Source organism: Somniosus microcephalus, chromosome 1 (genome assembly GCF_052327205.1).
Source record: "Somniosus microcephalus isolate GS21.2 chromosome 1, FLI_Smic_1.0, whole genome shotgun sequence".
Lineage (NCBI taxonomy): Eukaryota > Metazoa > Chordata > Chondrichthyes > Squaliformes > Somniosidae > Somniosus > Somniosus microcephalus.
The window spans coordinates 441,921,961-441,941,800 of NC_140987.1; the positions used below are offsets into that span (position 1 = coordinate 441,921,961).

General features: G+C 47.5%; 1 protein-coding gene across 1 annotated transcript in view; it reads right to left on the reverse strand.

Annotated features, from left to right (window-relative positions):
- LOC147125344 (mitogen-activated protein kinase kinase kinase kinase 4) overlaps positions 1-19,840 on the reverse strand; it is a 407,092-nt gene that overhangs the window by 234,874 nt on the left and 152,378 nt on the right. The window contains exons 5-7 of the mRNA XM_086001780.1: positions 10,110-10,220; positions 6,004-6,094; positions 4,503-4,633 (exon numbers count right to left, since the gene is read on the reverse strand). Coding sequence (XP_085857906.1) covers positions 4,503-4,633; positions 6,004-6,094; positions 10,110-10,220 — 333 coding nt within the window. The remainder of the gene's footprint in view (positions 1-4,502; positions 4,634-6,003; positions 6,095-10,109; positions 10,221-19,840) is intronic.

A 19,840-nucleotide genomic window follows, 5' to 3' on the forward strand; every position in this document is an offset into this window, starting at 1 on the left:
AACACCAACAACAGCCAATCTCCAGACGCCATCCTACAACTCATCCGCTTCATCCTTGACCACAATGTCTTCACCTTCGACAACCAGTTCTTTACCCAAATACACGGAACAGCAATGGGGACCAAATTCGCACCCCAATACGCCAACATCTTCATGTACAAGTTCGAGCAAGACTTCTTTGCTGCACAGGACCTCCAACCAACGCTATACACCAGATACATCGACGACATTTTCTTCCTATGGACCCACGGCGAAGAATCACTGAAAAGACTACACGATAACATCAATAAGTTCCATCCCACCATCAAACTCACCATGGACTACTCCTCAGAATCGGTTGCATTCTTGGACACACGAATCTCCATCAAAGACGGACACCTCAGCACTTCACTCTACCGCAAGCCCACGGACAACCTCAGGATGCTCCACTTCTCCAGCTTCCACCCTAATCACGTTAAAGAAGCCATCCCCTATGGACAAGCCCTGCGAATACACAGGATCTGCTCAGATGAGGAGGAATGCGATGGACACCTACAGACGCTGAAAGACGCCCTCGTAAGAACAGGATATGATGCTCGACTCGTCGATCGACAGTTCCGACGGGCCACAGCAAAAAATCGCATAGACCTCCTCAGAAGACCAACACGGGACACAACCAACAGAGTACCCTTTGTCGTCCAGTACTTCCCCGGAGCGGAGAAACTACGCCATGTTCTTCGCAGCCTTCAACATGTCATCGATGACGATGAACACCTCGTTAAGGCCAAACCCACGCCTCCACTACTCGCCTTCAAACAGCCGCCTAACCTCAAACAGACCATCGTTCGCAGCAAATTACCCAGCTTTCAGGAGAACAGCGACCACGACACCACACAACCCTGCCACGGCAACCTCTGCAAGACATGCCAGATCATCAGCACAGATACCATCATCACACGTGAGGACACCACTCACCAGGTACATGGTACATACTCATGTGACTCGGCCAACGTTGTCTACCTCATACGTTGCAGGAAAGGATGCCCCGGAGCATGGTACATCAGCGAGACCATGCAGACACTGTGACAACGGATGAACGGACACCGCGCAACAATCGCCAGGCAGGAGTGTTCCCTCCCAGTCGGGGAACACTTCAGCAGTCAAGGATATTCAGCCTCCGATCTTCGGGTAAGCATTCTCCAAGGCGGCCTTCGAGACACACGACAACGCAAAATCGTCGAGCAGAAACTGATAGCCAAGTTCTGCACTCATGAGGATGGCCTCACCGCGATCTTGGGTTCATGTCATGCTACATGTAACCCCACCTGATGTAGGTTCATCCAGACTCAAGTCGTCGTTGGCTTGTTCTCTCTACACAGATGTGGCCGGACCTGCTGTGATTTCCAGCAAAAAAAAATGTTTTTTGTCTGTTTTTTGTTTTTCATACAGACTCCAGCATCTGCAACATTTGACCTCTTGTGACCCCACCTCATTGTAAGTTGATGTAATGTTTTCCTGACTAACCTGTTTAGACACCATTCACACCTTTGATCGCTGTGATTATCTCTCTGCCGAGGTGCGACAAATGGCAGTTAGAAAGATTACCTGTAATCATCTGGCATTATTCTCTGACTATATAAGCTGTGTCTTTATGCATCTCTCCACTTCACCTGACGAAGGAGCAGCGCTCCGAAAGCTTGTGATTTCAAATAAAACTGTTGGACTATAACCTGGTGTTGTGTGACTTCTTACATTTGTCCACCCCAGTCCAACTCCGGCATCTCCACACCATAAGTAGAAGAAGAAAGCTCCTTAGATGAATTGTGGTTAGATTTGTGTGGAACAACTTGTACTTGTCCGTATTCTTCCTTTTGTACCCTTTAGCACTTTAACATCATTTGATCTTTATCTTGATGGTTTTAATTTAAAGGGGGCCTTTTACATTCTGAGTCGAAAATGTTTCTGAGTTAAATTGCTTTAATTCTTTTTCTCTGCCGCTGATACCGCATCCTGGCCAAGACTGGTTTAAGCGCATCAACCTTTTTTATTTTAAAGTTGTTACCCTGTTTAGATCAATGCGAACTAGAAAAAAAACACTAACAGAGGATGTGGTATCAACAGGATGTGATACTCCCTTGCCACCAATGGAGGCTCCTTTCACAGTTTCATTTGATTCGGGACTAATGCTCTGCAGAAAGCTGCTGCTGGCAAATAAAGGGGAAATGAGCACACAGATGTCCTAGTGCCAGGTTTCTCAGCAATGCTCTTTGCGAGGTATGAATATATAGATAAGAAAATGAAACACTATTAATTGTTACAATCTCACCAACATTTCCTAACCTAAAAATAAAAAGCCCCGACAATCATTTATCATTTCTCTAATCCGAGCCAGTGTCTGGCTCTGAATCTTCAGAGGGGCGACTTCAACAAATGGGTTAAAAAAGAAAGAAAGACTTGCATTTATATAGTGCCTCTCATGACCACCGGACGTCCCAAAGCGCTTTACAGCCAATCAAGCACTTTAAGAAGTGTAGTCACTGTTGTAATGTAGGAAACGTGGCTGCCAATTTGCGCACAGCAAGCTCCCACAAACAGCAATGTGGTAATGACCCAGATAATCTGTTTTGAGTGATGTTGATTGAGGATAAATATTGGCCAGGACACCGGGGATAACTTCCCTGCTCTTCTTTGAAATAGTGCCATGGGATCTTTTCCGCCCACCTGAGAGAGCAGACGGGGCCTCGGTTTAACGTCTCATCCAAAAGACGGCACCTCCGACAGTGCAGCGTTCCCTCACCACTGATTGCTGGCTATAGGGTGGTGGGCACAGCACAGCCAGAGTCAGAGCAATGGATTAGATCCTGCGCTAAAATGGAAAACAGAGTAATGCCATACAAACGTGTTAAGGCTGTGACACTTACATCAACACTAGTAATTTCAAGGCTATTAATCTTTTTTATCTGAACGACATCATACAATCTCTATACCACACCAGGATATGTTATATAATACCTCCAGTAACAGATGTCATCAGAAGCAGAACAGATAAAATGTCTAAAATCAAGCTGTTTCATAATGCTGAATTTTTGAAGATACATTCTGGAACCTCCACAGGGCTACACCAAAAGTGTTGGCCTAGTGTGACCGTCGATTCTGCTCTAAACTGTACACTTTGTTCACTTAAGTGGTCCAGCCAATGCCTTGTGATTTACTGGGCAAACTCCAACACACTGAATTGCCCTGCCACATCTTAAAATTACCACTGCATCTTTGGAAGTACAGGATCAAGTCTAGAAGAGCATCCAATAAATTCTCTTTTTTTAATATTTGTTCTTGAGATGTCGGTGATACTGGCGAGGCTGTGCATATTCCCCGGAGAAGATGCTAGTGGGGAGATGAAGACTTGAAGCAAATTGTGTTATAACCGGCTTGGTAGACTACTTCAGAGGGCATTATAAGTCAACCATGTAGTGCGGGACTGGAGTCGCATGTTGGCCAGATCAGGTAGGAGTGGGCAGGTTTCATTCCCGGAAGGACATTAGTGAACCAATCCGGCTTTCACTGGTACTAGCCCACAAATTCAATTAAACAACTTGCCATACTAGGATTTGATCTCACAACATCTGGCTAATCCAGTACCATAACCGTGACACTACTGTGCCCGAGTCTGTACCTCTATTGCACATAAAAGAAAGAAGGACTTGCATTTATATAGCACCTTTCACGACCACCGGATGTCTCAAAGCTTTACAGCCAATGAAGTACTTTTTGAAGTGGAGTCACTGTTGCAATGTGGGAAATGCGGCAGAAAATTTGCGCATAGCAAGCTCCCACAAACAGCAATGTGATAATGGCCAGATAATCTGTTTTTGTTATGTTGGTTGAGGAATAAATATTGGCCAGGTCACCGGGAATAGCTCCCCTGCTCTTCTTCGAAATAGTGCCTTGGGATCTTTTATGTCCACCTGAGAGAGCAGACAGGTTTAACGTCTCATCCGAAAGACGGCACCTCCGACAGTGCAACACTCGCTCAGCATTGCGCTGGAGTGTCAGCCTAGCTTTATGTGCTCAAGTCCCTGGAGTGGGACTTGAACCCACAACCTTCTGAATCAGAGAAATATCTAAACAATTGAGAAGAATTATGGCACATAAGAGCATTTGGGATGAGAACCAATTATTAGAATCATAGAACAGTACCGCACAGAAGGAGGCCATTTGGCCCATCATGTCTGTGCCGGCTCTTTGAAAGAGTGATCCAATTAGTCCCCTTGCTCTTTTCCCATAGCCCAGCAATTTCTTTTTTCCTTTTCAAGTATATATATATCCAATTCCCTTTTGAAAGTGGTTAATGAATCTGTTTCCACCACCCTTTTCAGTAGTGCATTCCCAATCATTACAATTCGCTGATGCTAAGAGTCTAATAATAACCAATTCATCCCCTTTCACTGCACAATTGCATTTTAGTCTAAGATGTTTTTCCGAGCCGTACTAAACAAGGTGTCAGTATGTTGCGCATTGCTTACTCTGTAATCGTACGTGGAATCTGCATTCTCGTCACACGCTATGACCTCGGGTGCCATCCAGTAGGGTGTCCCGATGAAAGTATTCCGCTTCTCCATAGTTCTGTCCAATTGAGCACTGACTCCAAAATCAACTGCGAAGGGACCGTTCAACAATCACTCAGTGTCATTTTTAAACGTCTCGTCACACCACAGCATCAACATGCACGATAGGAGGCTGGGCAGACTTGAAGCCTCCAACACCAAGCCTTTCCGCTGCTTTCTTTAATTACTGTTTTTAGGACAGATCCAGTCAAGAGAATTTAAAAACATGGAACGTTTGTACTGCTGTTTTAAAGCAGTAACGTGTAAGCAGGCTGATGGTGAGTTTTTTTTGTACAGCAGATAACTTAATAGGGTGCAGGCAGGAAATACTGTAGCAAGGGCAGATGTAAGAGTTAGGAGCAGGAGTTGGCCACACGGCCCCTCGAGGATGCTCCGCCATTCAATAAGGTCATGGCTTGAAGGAGAAAAAAATTACAGGAATGTGGGCAAAGAGCGGGGGAGTGGGACTAACTAGATTGCTCATTGGAAGAGCCGGCGCAGACTCGATGGGCCGAATGGCCTCCTTCTGTGCTGTGCTGTTCTATGATTCTATGATTTTACAGTTTTTCCACTGCTGCGCTGTCTGAGAGCTAATTCAGTGCAAACCAGGAATAGAACCTGGGATCTTCCTTGTCTCCGTGGCTCAACATCACACCAGCAGATACACTTATCCAGATGAGCTACCACATCATCTCAGAAGCCATTCAGATTGGTGTTTTGTGTGCATTTACTTAGAATAATGCACAACTTATTTTTGCAAAATGTAGGTTAAGTGGAAGGACCTTTGGTCTGTAAGGATACCAATTACAGGAAACTCTCGATTTACTGGCACCAAAAATAACCGGAAATCTCTGTTAACCGGCAAAATTCAGGAGTAGGTTCAGGTAAGTTTTACTTCATATTAGTGGCCGTTCCTGGATCTGTGGCTGTGTAACCGGGGTTCCTGCACCTGTTGCTAAGCAACAGGGATGCCTGGATCTTGTGGCCGGGGTTCCTGCACCTGTTGCTAAGCAGCAGGGATGCCCGGGTCTTGTGGCCGGGGTTCCTGCACCTGTTGCTAAGCAGCAGGGATGCCCGGGTCTTGTGGCCGGGGTTCCTGCACCTGTTGCCATGCAACAGGGACGCCTGGATCTGTTGCTGTGTACGGGGCTCTCGTACCTTTTACTATACCTCTCTGTAATCCGGACTTTTTGATAAACCGGCACCACGTCGGTCCCGTCGGTGCTGGATATAAAAGAGTTTCCTGTATTTCTGGGCAGTCAGTCGCACAGTAACATTGTAAAAATTAACTGAGGGACCAATTCAACTGGAAGTTTATCAGATCTATTACTGAAAGACATATTGGGATCCTGATTCTTGTGATTATTTCCTCATTACTCGAAAACCAATAAAGCTTCTAATATTTCGGAGAAATGCTTACCGAGCTTTACTTCAGCATTCTCGGTCAATAACACATTCTGTCCTTTGATATCACGATGGATAACATGGTGGGAGTGAAGATGGGACAGTCCCTGAAAGTGCAATTCAACAAAATGGCACACTGTAAGTTACACAGTAGAACATGGACATTCGTCTGGGCAATATTTACAAATTGATTCACCAATCCTGATGGCTGTTTGAACGGTCAATATACAAAGAACTCACATGTCCTCAGGGCGTGCTAACATGCTTCACAACCAATGTATTACTTTTGAAATGTGGGTAAATGCAGCAGCCAATCTGCACACAGTAAGGTCCCACAAACAGGAGATGAAATATATAACCGGTTAATTTGCTTTTTGCAGTGCTGGTTGAAGGAAGAAGGTTGGCCTGGACACCAAGAGCACTTTCTGCTCTTCTGAGATCTTTCACGTCCACCCGAATGAGCAAACAGGGCCTCAATTCGAAGCATCATTCACAGGATGGTACCTCCAACAATGCAACACTTCCTCAGTACCGCATTGAAGTGACACCTCAAGTCCTGGACTTGAATCCATCACCTTCTGACTCGGAGGCAAGAGTGTTGCCAATTAAGCCAAGCTGACAGTTATATATCAAAAAAGCCCGTGACTGGGTGAGCTAGAAAATTCATTGCGTTAGAAACTATGCAAATGAGCCACTTAATATCATGGGCAACAACAACAACCTGTATTTATATAGCACCTTTAACATAGTAAAATGTCCCAAGGTGCTTCACAGGCATGTTATAAAACAAAATTTGACACCGAGCCACATAAGGAGAAATTAGGACAGATGACCAAAAGCTTGGTCAAAAAGGTAGGTTTTAAGGAGCGTCTTAAAGGAGGAAAGAGAGGTAGCGAGGCGGAGAGGTTTAGGCAGGGAATTCCAGAGCTTAGGGCCTAGGCAACAGAAGGCACGGCCACCAATGGTTGAGCGATTATAATCAGGGATGCTCAAGAGGGCAGAATTAGAGGAGCGCAGATATCTTGGGGGGGCTGGTAGGGCTGGAGGAGATTACAGAGGTAGGGAGGGGGCGAGGCCATGGATGGATTTAAAAACAAGGATGAGAATTTTAAATATCGAGGCGTCGCTCAACCGGGAGCCGGTGTAGGTCAGTGAGCACAGGGGAGATGGGCGAATGGGACTCGGTGCAAGTGAGGACACGGGCAGCCGAGGCAGAACACAAGTAAACAAAGCTCTGTGAAAGAAGGAGCCTTTTAATGAGAACAGTCTTTGGGTTTAACAAAACATTCCCCTTATCTCATCACTCATAGCAAGCAAATATTGTTAAAAGCTCTGATTTGAAGTGGCAACACTGCGTTCTGGAATAGTTTCAAAAATAATTAACTTCTCTAACAGCAGGTTGTCATGAGCTGATAAAGAGCGGAAGCTGATCAAATTAAGCTCCTTAGGATTGGTTGTAACTTAATGCGTCTGGTTATGCAAAATCTACGTTATTAATAAGATAACAAGTTAAGCACTAAGGCAGATATACCTTGCTGCACCATTTGAAAGGGTCCCTTTAAACATAAAGGGGGTGAAACTAGACGCGGGCGGGCACACAATACAGGCAGTATCGCTTCAGTTGCCAGTTATGTGCCTGCCCCATATTCAGCCCATGGACGTTAATAGAACTGAATCTCGGGCATGTTATATAACTGGCGGTAAATGCGACTCCGCCTGTTTCACCTCCCCGCCCAATTCCAGTTTCACAACCAAAGCATCTGCAAACTAAACAGATAGGTTCTCAGGAAATCTTTTTTTTAACTGAGATAATTTTACAAAAAGCCCAAACCCTGAATAACCCAGCTACTATAAAAACCTATGACCCTTGACAACCTGAGCCCCTCAACTAACCAGGCCCTCAACTAACCCGGTCCTCAACTAACCCGGGTCCTCAACTAACCGGGCCCCTCTACTAACCCGGCCCCTCAACTAACCCGGGTCCTCAACTAACCAGGTCCTCAACTAACCCGGTCCTCAACTAAACCGGTCCTCAACTAACCCGGGTCCTCAACTAACCCGGGTCCTCAACTAACCGGGCCCTCAACTAACCGGGCCCTCAACTAACCCGGGTCCTCAACTAACCGGGCCCCTCAACTAACTCGGGTCCTCAACTAACCCGGGTCCTCAACTAACCCGGGTCCTCAACTAACCGGGCCCTCAACTAACCGGGCCCTCAACTAACCAGGCCCCTCAACTAACTGGGCCCTCAACTAACCCGGGTCCTCAACTAACCGGGCCCTCAACTAACCAGGCCCCTCAACTAACTCGGGTCCTCAACTAACCCGGGTCCTCAACTAACCGGGCCCTCAACTAACCGGGCCCTCAACTAACCCGGGTCCTCAACTAACCTGGGTCCTCAACTAACCCGGGTCCTCAACTAACCGGGTCCTCAACTAACCCGGGTCCTCAACTAACTGGGTCCTCAACTAACCGGGCCCCTCAACTAACCCGTGTCCTCAACTAACCCGGGTCCTCAACTTACCGGGCCCTCAACTAACCGGGTCAACTAATCGGCCCCTCAACTAACCGGGCCCTCAACTAACCCGGGTCCTCAACTAACCGGGCCCTCAACTAACCGGGCCCTCAACTAACCCGGGTCCTCAACTAACCAGGCCCTCAACTAACCGGGCCCTCAACTAACCAGGCCCCTCAACTAACCGGGCCCTCAACTAACCCGGGTCCTCAACTAACCGGGCCCTCAACTAACCAGGCCCCTCAACTAACTCGGGTCCTCAACTAACCCGGGTCCTCAACTAACCGGGCCCTCAACTAACCGGGCCCTCAACTAACCCGGGTCCTCAACTAACCTGGGTCCTCAACTAACCCGGGTCCTGAACTAACCGGGTCCTCAACTAACCCAGGTCCTCAACTAACCGGGCCCTCAACTAACCGGGCCCCTCAACTAACCCGGACCCTCAACAAACCAGGCCCCTCAGCTAACCCGGGTCCTCAACTAACCTGGGTCCTCAACTAATCCGGGTCCTCAACTAACCAGGCCCCTCAACTAACCGGCCCCTCAACTAACCCGGGTCCTCAACTAACCAGGCCCCTCAACTAACCCAGGTCCTCAACTAACCCGGGTCCTCAACTAACCCGGGTCCTCAACTAACCCGGTCCTCAACTAACCTGGGTCCTCAACTAACCCGGATCCTCAACTAACCCGGGTCCTCAACTAACCGGGCCCCTCAACTAACCCGGGTCCTCAACTAACTGGGTCCTCAACTAACCGGGCCCTCAACTAACCGGGTCAACTAATCGGCCCCTCAACTAACCGGGCCCTCAACTAACCCGGGCCCTCAACTAACCCGTGTCCTCAACTAACCCGGGTCCTCAACTAACCGGGCCCTCAACTAACCAGGTCAACTAATCGGCCCCTCAACTAACCGGGCCCTCAACTAACCCGGGTCCTCAACTAACCGGGCCCTCAACTAACCGGGCCCTCAACTAACCCGGGTCCTCAACTAACCCGAGTCCTCAACTAACCCGGGTCCTCAACTAATCAGCCCCTCAACTAACCGGGTCCTCAACTAACCCGGGCCCTCAACTAACCCGGGTCCTCAACTAACCCGGGTCCTCAACTAACCCGGGTCCTCAACTAACCGGGCCCCTTTACTAACCGGGCCCCTCTACTAACCAGGCTCCTCAACTAACCGGCCCCTCAACTAACCGGCGAATCAACTAACCGGCCCCTCAACTAACCGGCCCCTCAACTAACCAGGCCCCTCAACTAACTGGCAACTCAACTAACCGGCCCCTCAACTAACCAGCGACTCAAAACCCGGAGGTCACCAGTGCCTGTGGGGAAGCAGTGGTGCACGTGCGCTGGGAGGGTTAACGCCTGCATTACCACTCCTGGCAGAAAAACATAAATGATAAAAAAATAAAGTATTTCAGATCTAATTTTAAGATAATGATCTGCTGGCACTGCTTAAACTTCAGACCTTCGCACCCCACTGCAAGAAACTTCACCTTCTAAAGCACAGACCAAAAACCACAGGTGTGTTCATTAAAGGTCTATTTGAGGCGTCATTGAAGTGGCAGCTGGATAAAATGAGCTTTCTGATTGCAGTTCAAACTCACCCGAAGAACCTCTCGACAGATGTATGCTATCCAGTCTTCTTTCAAACAGTTGCCTTTGGTTTTCTTCACCAAATCAGTAACAGAGCCTGCTCCACAGAACTCCATTACTAGCTACAATCAAAAGTCAAGAGCAAAGTGAGAAGAAGTGAGAAGAATATTACAGCAGAATGTCAGCCAGGGAGAATTACATATATTACATAGAAATACGTAGAATCTACAGCACTGATACAGGCCATTCAGGCCATCTGTTCTATGCCGGTGTTTATGCTCCACACGAGCCTCCTCCCTCCCTACTGCATCTCACCCTATCAGCATATCCTTCTATTCCTTTCTCCCTCATGTGATTATCGAGCTTCTCCTTATATGCATCTATGCTCTTCGCCTCAACTACACATTCTCACCACTCTCTGGGGAAAGAAGTTTCTCCTGAATTCCCTATTGGATTTATTAGTGACTATCTTGTGTTTATGACACTTAAGGGGACTAATTGAGTTGCGCCCCCTTTGGGGTGCTAACTTCGCCGCCCCCGTGGCCGAAATTGAAAGGTAGTGCCCCAAGAGGGAAGTGGGGCGCTACTGGGGCACGAGGGAATATCGCGTCACGACGTGCTGCAGCGCCACGCGATGTGGCACGTCGCACTGTGGTACTGCAGGCCTTCCTCCCCTTCTTAAAGGGGAGGGGCCTGGCGCCGCGCATCCCGGTGCCCAGCTGGGCCACCAGGGATCAGGAGCGCTGGGCTCATGGAGAGCAGCCGGCACCCCGTGAGGGGGCTTCATGGGGGTCGGGGACGGCAATGGGGGCAGGTGCTGGCAGGCGGCCAGCAACAAAAATGGCCGCCCGCCATCTCCCCTTTAATTAGTGCTGCCCCGGCCGCAGCTAGGCCCCCCTGATCCCCGGCGGTAAGTCGTGGGGGGGTGCCATCAAAGATCGCGGCCGGGGCGCGAGTGGGACGCTGCGCACGGCGATGACGTCATCGCTGGCGGCACAGCGCCGCGGGGCGCTAACAGTTACCACCACTGTTAACCTCCCGCTCAATTTCACAGGAGGTGCTGGCGGCGCTAATGGGAGGCGCAAAGCAAATGAATTTTTCCCCCTTAGTTTTGGATTCCCTCACAAGTGGAAACATCTTCTCCACGTCTAGCCTATTGAAGCCCTTCATAATATTAAAAGAGAGCTATAACATTACATAGAAATGGCATTAAAACAGGCTGTTCGGCCCAATCAGTCCATGTTGCTGTTTATCCTCAACATAAGCAGCAGTCCTAATCCCACACCCTTTCCTCCAACCAATTTTTAATCCAACAGTGATAGTGATAGACTTCAAGAGGACATAGACAGTCTGGTGGAATGGGCGGACACGTGGCAGTTGACATTTAACACAGAAAAGTGCGAAGTGATACATTTTGGTGGGAAGAATGAGGAGGGGCAATATAAACTAAAGGATACAATTCTAAAGGGGGTGCATGAACAGAGAGACCTGGGGGTACATGTGCACAAATCGTTGAAGGGGGTAGGGCAGGTTGAGAAAGCGGTTAAAAAAGCTTACGGGATCAAGGGCTTCATAAATAGATGCATAGAGTACAAAAGCAAGGAAGTTATGATGAACCTGTATAAAGCACTGGTTCAGTCTCAACTGGAGTATTTTGTCCAATTCTGGGCACCGCACTTTAGGAAGGATGTGAAGGCTTTAGAGAAGGTGCAGAAAAGATTTACGAGAATGGTTCCAGGGATGAGGGACTTCAGTTACGTAGATAGACTGGAGAAGCTGGGGTTGTTCTCCTTGGAGCAGAGAAGTTTGAGAGGAGATTTGATAGAGGCGTTCATAATCATGAGGGGTCTGGACAGAGTAGATAGAGAGAAACTGTTCCCATTGTCGGAAGGGTCGAGAAGCAGAGGACACAGAATTGGCAGAAGAACCAAAGGTGACATAAGAAAAAACTTGTTTATGCAGTGAGTGGTTACGATCTGGAATGCGCTGCCTGAAAGGGTGGCGGAGGCAGACTCAATCACAGCTTTCAAAAGGGAATTGGATAATTACCTGAAGGAAAGAAATTTGCGGGGCTACGAGGAAAGGGCGGGGGAGGTGGACTAGCTGAAGTGCTCTTGCAGAGAGCCGGCACGGGCTCGACGGGCCGAATAGCCTCCTTCTGTGCTGTAAACATTCGATGATTCTATGAATTTGCTACCTTCCCCCAATGCCATACCCCTTAATCATCGTCAATCGTCTCCTGTCAAAGGCTTTCTAAAAGTCGATGTACATCACATCTACTGCACTTCCCCCATCCACCATATGTGCCACCTCCCAAAGAATTCTATCAGGTTTGTCAAGCAGGATCTTCCTTTCTAAAATACATATTGGATGCTTTTAATTATTTTCTCTAGAGGGCCAGAAATTCGGGTCCCCACGGGTGAGTACGCGCTGGGTACTCACGCGTAGGCCCAACGAAAGTGCCGGTTTCGTGCACGCACTGCGCATGCGCGGGAAACCGGAACTTCCGTTCCCTTAGAGGAAGGGGTTCACAGGTCGAACGCGTGCGCCGGAGAGGCAGCGCGTGCGCCTGGAACTTCCATTTTTTTTGCAGGTTTCTCCGGGAGGGTAAGTCTCCAGCAGCTACACTTTTTAAAAGCAGTCGCAAGGCCTGCTTTTAACAAGGTAAGTGGTGAATTAAGTAAAATTAAAACATTTTTTCCACAGGTTTATTATTTTTAAATACTTGAAAGAAAGGTAAGTTTATTTTTAACCCCGTTAGAAACTGTAATTAATTTTTCAAAAATTTAAATTATTGTTTAAAATTGTTATTTTATGTAATCTATAGTTATTTTAAAAATATGTTTTTTTAAAATGTATTTGAAGTTTTAGTTATGTTTTGGGGCTGAATTGTATTCCCTGCTACCATTGTCTCTCCATGGCCCACGTGATCCCAGGGGACGCTTTGAACTAACTGCGCCCCTGGGATACGCAAGCACTGCGCGCCGGCAGTTGGAGGAGGCCCAGGATCGCAATTCCACGGGGGCTCACAGCACAACGGCCGGTGTGCTAGGTAAGTGCAGGTCGGAGGCTTGCACCCGCGGGAAACCTCTGACCCAAATTTCTGGGCCACTATATCTAGATATTTAGCAATGTTACTTTAAAACTCAGTACAGGAAACTTTGTGCTATCCGACACCCACGGGACCGAGCTGCTGCCGTTGCCTCAAAACTGCCGTACTCTCCAGAGTTAATGTTGAGAGATACGGAGATTCTTATCTCTGTATTTGACAACAAACACTGTTGCTTAGCAACAGCTTCTAAACACTCGGGTGTGGCCTGCAAGCTCTGTAGCTGAAACTGTTGCTATAGCTACAGACCTTGCACAGCTTGACTGTTCAAACAAAGCAAAAAAAACAAACAAAAAGAATAAAAAACGGCTGCTGATTTTTGCCGGTGGCTCCAGATTGCCGGATAGCTCACCTCCGGATAGCACAAAGTTTCCTGTAGAATGCTGCCTTGTTGTCCAGGGCAGTCACTCTAGAATTCAGCTCATGTCCATGTTTGGGCTAGGCCTGCAATGAGGTCTGGAGCCTAAACTTAGCATCAATGAGCAGGTTATTGGTGAGCACTGTTGATGATTCCCTCCATCACTTTGTTGATGATTGAGAGAAGACTGATGGGGCGGTCATTGTCCAGGTTTGTCCTTTTTTCTGACAGTTGAATTTCCACAAAGGACGATATAGGTGCCTTCATGATTTAGTATTAGGTCACTGCCTTAGATATTCTTTAGCTACTCATTCATATTGAGTAATTATTCTACTGAAATCCTGGCCTCCATAACCCAGATGAAGATGTCAAAGGCTTCAAAAGGAGAATTCAAGGAGAATGAGGGGAGATAATGAGCCATAGTCAGTCAATGAGGATGTCATTTGTGACTTTGATTAGGGCTGTTTCTGTGGGGTAGATACTTGAGAGATTCAAAACCAGGAAAGATGTGCACTGATTTAATAGGTTCAAAGACTCCAGTTCAAGGATTTTGAAGAATCATCTCATACAGTCTTTGTGTCCAAGGAACAGAACACTCTCGGTCATGGACTACTCCATGAGCATAACCAGTGTGGTTAGCTAATAGATGAGGCATTTGCAAAAAAGCAATCCAACTAGTCAAGGTTTCATAACTCCTTATGTGGTATGTCCTGCCACAGCAATGTAACATCCACCTGAAAGTCAGGAAAATCTGTAAGGTGGCTTTGTTTTCTTGTAATTTTTTGGGACATACATAGAAACATAGAAGATAGGAGCAGGAGTAGTCCATTCAGCCCCTCGAGCCTGCTCCGCCATTCAATGAGATCATGACTGATCATCCAAATTCAGTACCCTGTCCCTGCTTTCTCCCCATATTCCTTGATCCCTTTAGTCTCAAGAAATATACCCAACTCCTTCTTGAATATATTTAATGAATTGGCCTCAACTGCCTTCTGTGGTAGAGAATTCCACAGGTTCACCACTCTCTGGGTGAAGAAATTCCTCCTCATCTCAGTCCTAAATGGCCTACCCCTTATCCTTAGACTGTGACCCCTGGTTCTGGACTCCCCCGCCATCAGGAACATCCTTCCTGCATCTAGTCTGTCCAGTCCTGTTAGAATTTTATAAGTTTCAATGAGGTCCCCTCTCATTCTTCTAAACTCCAGCGAGTATAAGCCTAATCGACCCAATCTCTCCTCATACGTCATTCCTGCCATCCCAGGTATCAGTCTGACAGACTGAGGGACAAGCTCAGTTCCTGAAAAAGTAGGAACCGCCTGATCTGAGAACCTAGGCTTTTGGAGCTGCCAAAGAGATTGCCAAGAAAGTTTGTGCGGCGGCAGGCAAGATACTTGCAGCAGTGCACACTGTTGCAAAGCGGTTCTTGTTGAGCAATCCTGATCTTTCGATTAATTAAAACCGAAAACTCCCTGCGTAGCTATGATTGCCACTGAAAACAAAGTCATTTGTGCTTTGAATGAAACCGTTTGTATTGGCTGTTTCTAAACAAACAGGAAAGGGTACACTAGATATTAAGGGCAATGATGCAGATTTAAGAGTTGTGTCCAGGAAATTCCTCGTCTCTTTTTAGGAACAAACAATGTTGTAAATCTATCAAAAATAACAACAGAAAATGCTGGAAATACTCAGCAGGTCAGGCAGCATCCGTGGAGAGAGAAACAGAGTCAATGTTTCAGGTCGATGACCTTTCGTCAGAACTGGAAAAAAGCAGGAAATGGAAAGCAGGATTGGGGGCTGGGAAAAGGGGGAGGGGATGAAAGAACAAAAGGGAAGGTCAGTGATAGGGTAGAAAGCAGGAGAGATTAAGAGACATTGAGAGACATTAAGAGATATTCAAGGCGAGAGGAGGTGGTAATAGGACAGGTTAAGGAATAAAGGATGGCTCTAGATGGTGTGAATTGCGCTGGCAGAATGAAGGACAGCTGTCATGTGGGAGGGAAGAAGAAAAAAAAAGAAAAAAAAGGGGGCCAAACAAAAATTGTGGATAAATAAAAGAAGAAAATATATATATCTGATAGGGGCCGAGGTTATGATCTGAAATTGTTGAACTCTATGTTGAGTCCAGAGGGCTGTAGAGTGCCTAATCGAAAGATGAGGTGCTGTTCCTTGAGCTTACGCTGAGCTTCCGTGGAACAATGCAACAGGCCGAGGACGGTGAGGTCTGAGTGGGAATGGAGCGGAGAATTAAAGTGACAGGCGACCGGGAGCTTGAATCCCCAATTCGGTCACATTTGAAATCAGGCACGAGTCCACTAATAAATCAGAGATGGGTACAATTGAGCCTCTTGTGTAATGCAGGGTGTCCAGAAACTCACTGGATATAATTCTGAGGAAGAAATGTACGATCAAGCTGCCTGGTGTAAATATTTCTCTTAGTGCTGGCTGATTGAACAAAAATAAAGTGTAATTTTAAGTTACCTTACAGCAATTTCCTTTCATTGTTTCTGATGATACGCACACGTCAAGATTTAAGTTATTGAACTAGAACTAAATTCTGAAAGCGGTTTATTTATTTTTTCTTTCGAAACCTCGATGAAGAGGCTGAATGGCCACAGTTCAGGAAGGCAAGAAGGGTGAGTCTGCAAAACTGAGCTAAAGCAGTGATTCAGTGAGGCGAAGCTTGGGGGTTTAATGGCCCGTAGACTGCAAGAGAAAGTGAAGATTGAAAATGGGGGAAAATTGGATTGCTTCCCCCCCCCCCTTGGGGCGCTAACTTCGCCGGGGCGCTACATTCAGCGCCCCGAAAAAGTTAGCGCTCCCGTGCCGGAAATTGAATGGTAGCGCCCCAAGCAGGAGGCAGGGCGCTACTGGAAGCGCTCCCCCTCCCTCTTGGGGTGCTACCATTCAATATTGCGGTGGTACGTGCAACAGCGCCACACCATCGGCACGTAACGCCGTGGTATTATAGCCCTCTCTCCACTGATTAAAGGGGAGGGGCCTAGTGCAGCGCACACCAGGGCCCTGTCCGACCACCGGGGAGCAGGGTGCCGGCAAAAGAGCCCGGCACTCAAGAGGAGCACCGGGTTGACCGATCGCGGCCGGCACCCCGCAGGAGGAGGCCAGAGGAGGCAGGTGCTGGCAGGCGGCCCAAAGAAAAATGGCCGTCCGGCACCTGCCCTTTAATTTGCACCGCCGTGGCCGCAAACGCAGCACCCTGATCCTGTCGGACATAGCGTCCGGCGGTAGGTTAGGGGGAGCGAGTGAAGTTTGCGGCCGGGGGCACGAGCGGGGAGCTGCGCACGGCGATGACATCATCACGGGCCGCTACCGGCTACCACCACCGCTAGCCTCTCACTGAATTTCGCGTGAGGCGTTAGCAGCGCCGCGCCCAGGCGCTCGTTGCTTTGTGCCCATTAGCGCCCCCTTGGGGTTCTAACGGGAGGCGCAAAGCAATCCAATTTTTCCCTCCATATTTCTTTGCGAAAAGTCAGAATATTACCAGTAAAGCTACTATTACTAATCAGGTTCTGGTATCACTCAACCTTTAGCCAAAGTTTTTAAATATTATGATACAATAGTAAATACCACATTTGCACAAAGAATTTAACATAAATGAAAGTGGTAATAAAGTAACTAAATGAAAGTGCAAGGAAATGTTTTATTGAGTTCCTTGTGCTAAAAATGCGTTCAGGCATTTAAACTGTTTATAATTTTTTTAATTATTCATTCACAGGAAGGCCAGCATTTATTGCTCATCCCTAATTGTCCTTGAGCAGGTGGTGGTGAGCCGCCTTCTTGAAAACTGAGTGTCTTGCTAGGCCATTTCAGAGGGGCAGTTATGAGTCAACCACATTGCTGTGGGTCTGGAGTTACATATAGGCCAGACCGGGTAAGGACGGCAGATTTCCCTCCCTAAAGAAAAGTACCATTACTGGTACTAGCTTTAATTCCAGTTCATAATATCAGTCGTGACATTCTCCTCGAACATTTCCAAGATTCTGCGGCTCCTGATGTCCTAATTTCCCCTAGCAACTGAACAGCTGTAGAGATGTCTCACATCACAATTCCCGTACAGTTTTGTTACTGCACTGACATACACATTCTCATGAAGATATCCCCTTGCTGGATTGATTAAATTCTTAACACTGCATTTGTGCATAGAAAGGTACAAGATCCCATAAATGGCTGGTTGCTGTGGAGACATGTATCTGTTGGAATGTGTTCTAAGCTCACAAGATGAAGCTCAGACCAGCAAGACAACAATTTTAAGAAGCCAATGACTTTTTGGATGCAATGCGTTATGCAATGGAAGGCCACCCTAGGGACTGGGACATCAAGCAACCTTACTTGGGGGTCAATTTTCATAAAGCTGTTGGGAAGGAGGCGGGACTACAACTTTCGGGTTTTAGTCCCGCCTACATCGACGTTCGGCCAATCCCTGCGATTTTCCCTTGATTGACCTTGTTAAGCCCGCCCAGCAGGCTCAGCAGGCCAATTAAGGGCCACCCGGCAACAGGTGATGTCACAGACTGAAATTTCATCTGTCAAGAGTCCTTCTACACAGACTCAGTTAGAACTCTCACCGGCACTGAAAGCTGAAGGCTGTCACTTTTGACAGCTCGCAGCCATTTTGCTTTCAGTGCTGGCTGAGTGATGGACTCCCGACGCCGAGAGGAAGAAAGGCTGTTAAGGTAAGTACAGTTAATTTAAACTTCTTTACACACTTTAGACACACCAAACACACTTACCTTTGCACTCATGCACCCATCACTCACCTGAACACCGACATCGCGACCCCTCCAAGTCCTTCAACCCGACGGCCCGCCTGCTCTAACCTGGCGTGGTTTGGAGCTGTCAGGAATCCCACACGACACCCCTCAAAATAGGGATTCGGCTAAAAACTGCCTGTTAACTACCTGTTAACAGGCAGTTAATTGGCACTAATCCCTTCCCGCCTCGGGTCGGCGGGTCCCAGTGCGGGGCAGGTACCTGCCTCCCCTGAAACTTACGTGGAGGCGAGTTTTGGGCGGGATGGTGTCGGGACCCCCAATTTCGGGATTTCCCCCCCCCCACGCGCCTGAAACCCTGCCTGACGGCTCTAGGAAAATCGACCCCTTGGTGTCTGTTATAAATCTTATCATCGTAAAGAAACTACTCATGAAATAACACTGGATGGCCAGCTGGTGGCGCCATCCATGGAGTATAAATACTCAGGCGTGGGCCCAGCTTGCCCAGGGACATTTTGTAAGACAGGAACTAGTGAAGTACAACTAGGCCTCCATGTTTTGAAACAAGTTGATTAAAGCCTTGCTTTATACTCAAACCAAGTGCGTAGTGAGTTTTATTTTGTCAGTGTCTATCAGCATAGCGTTCATACTGGCAAGACTTCTGATCTTAAGCTCACAATGGGCCGGACTTTCCGACCCCCATGGGTGTATACGAGGTGTGTACGCGCCCGTAGAGGACCTCGCAAGGGCCGGTTTCAGGCATGCGAAGCGCATGCGCTATACCCGGCACTTCTGATCTGTCGAGAATTCTCTTGACAGATCCTCCGCCTGTCCCGGGAGAAAGGGCCTCTGCGGGCAGAGAGTTCCTCTTTCTGCACAACCTCTGCCTGCTGAAAACCTTTAAAAATCTTACGCCTGGTAAAAGCCTGCGTAAGGCCTGCTTTTACCAGCATAAGAGTTTAAAAAAATTGAAAAATTATTTTTTTTCACTCATTTATAATTTAAAAATACTTTAAAAAAAGGTAAGTTTATTTTTAGTCCCGTAAAAAACATGAATTTTTTTTTAAATTAAATATTTGTGTAAAATATTTAATTTAATGTAATTTTAACTCATTTTAAACGCGTGATTTAAAAAAATGGATTGAATGTTTAACTGTTTTTTAAATGATCCCCATTCATGCTTTTGACAGATCCTTGCGTAGAGTGTACAGGGGGATTCCCTTCTTTGATTGGTTCCCCATGGCCCACGTGATCCCAGGGGCGCTTGCGAGCCGCCTGCGCCTCTGGGATACCTGGGCCTCTGCGCATTTCGTAGAGCAGAGGCCCAGGATCGGAAGTCTCGGGACCCACGGAGCCAGCAGGTAAGTGCCTAGATTTTTTCCGATCGGAGGCATCTGCCCGCAGGAAGCCTCCGCTCGGAAAATCCGGCCCATTACTTGCATTTCAACAAGAGGTTTCTAGGGATGTTTCACGAACTTAGTTCTGTAAATCCACCATCTGTTTCCACAAAGCTCTCCCGCTAAACAGCCACGGTGATAAACCGACAGT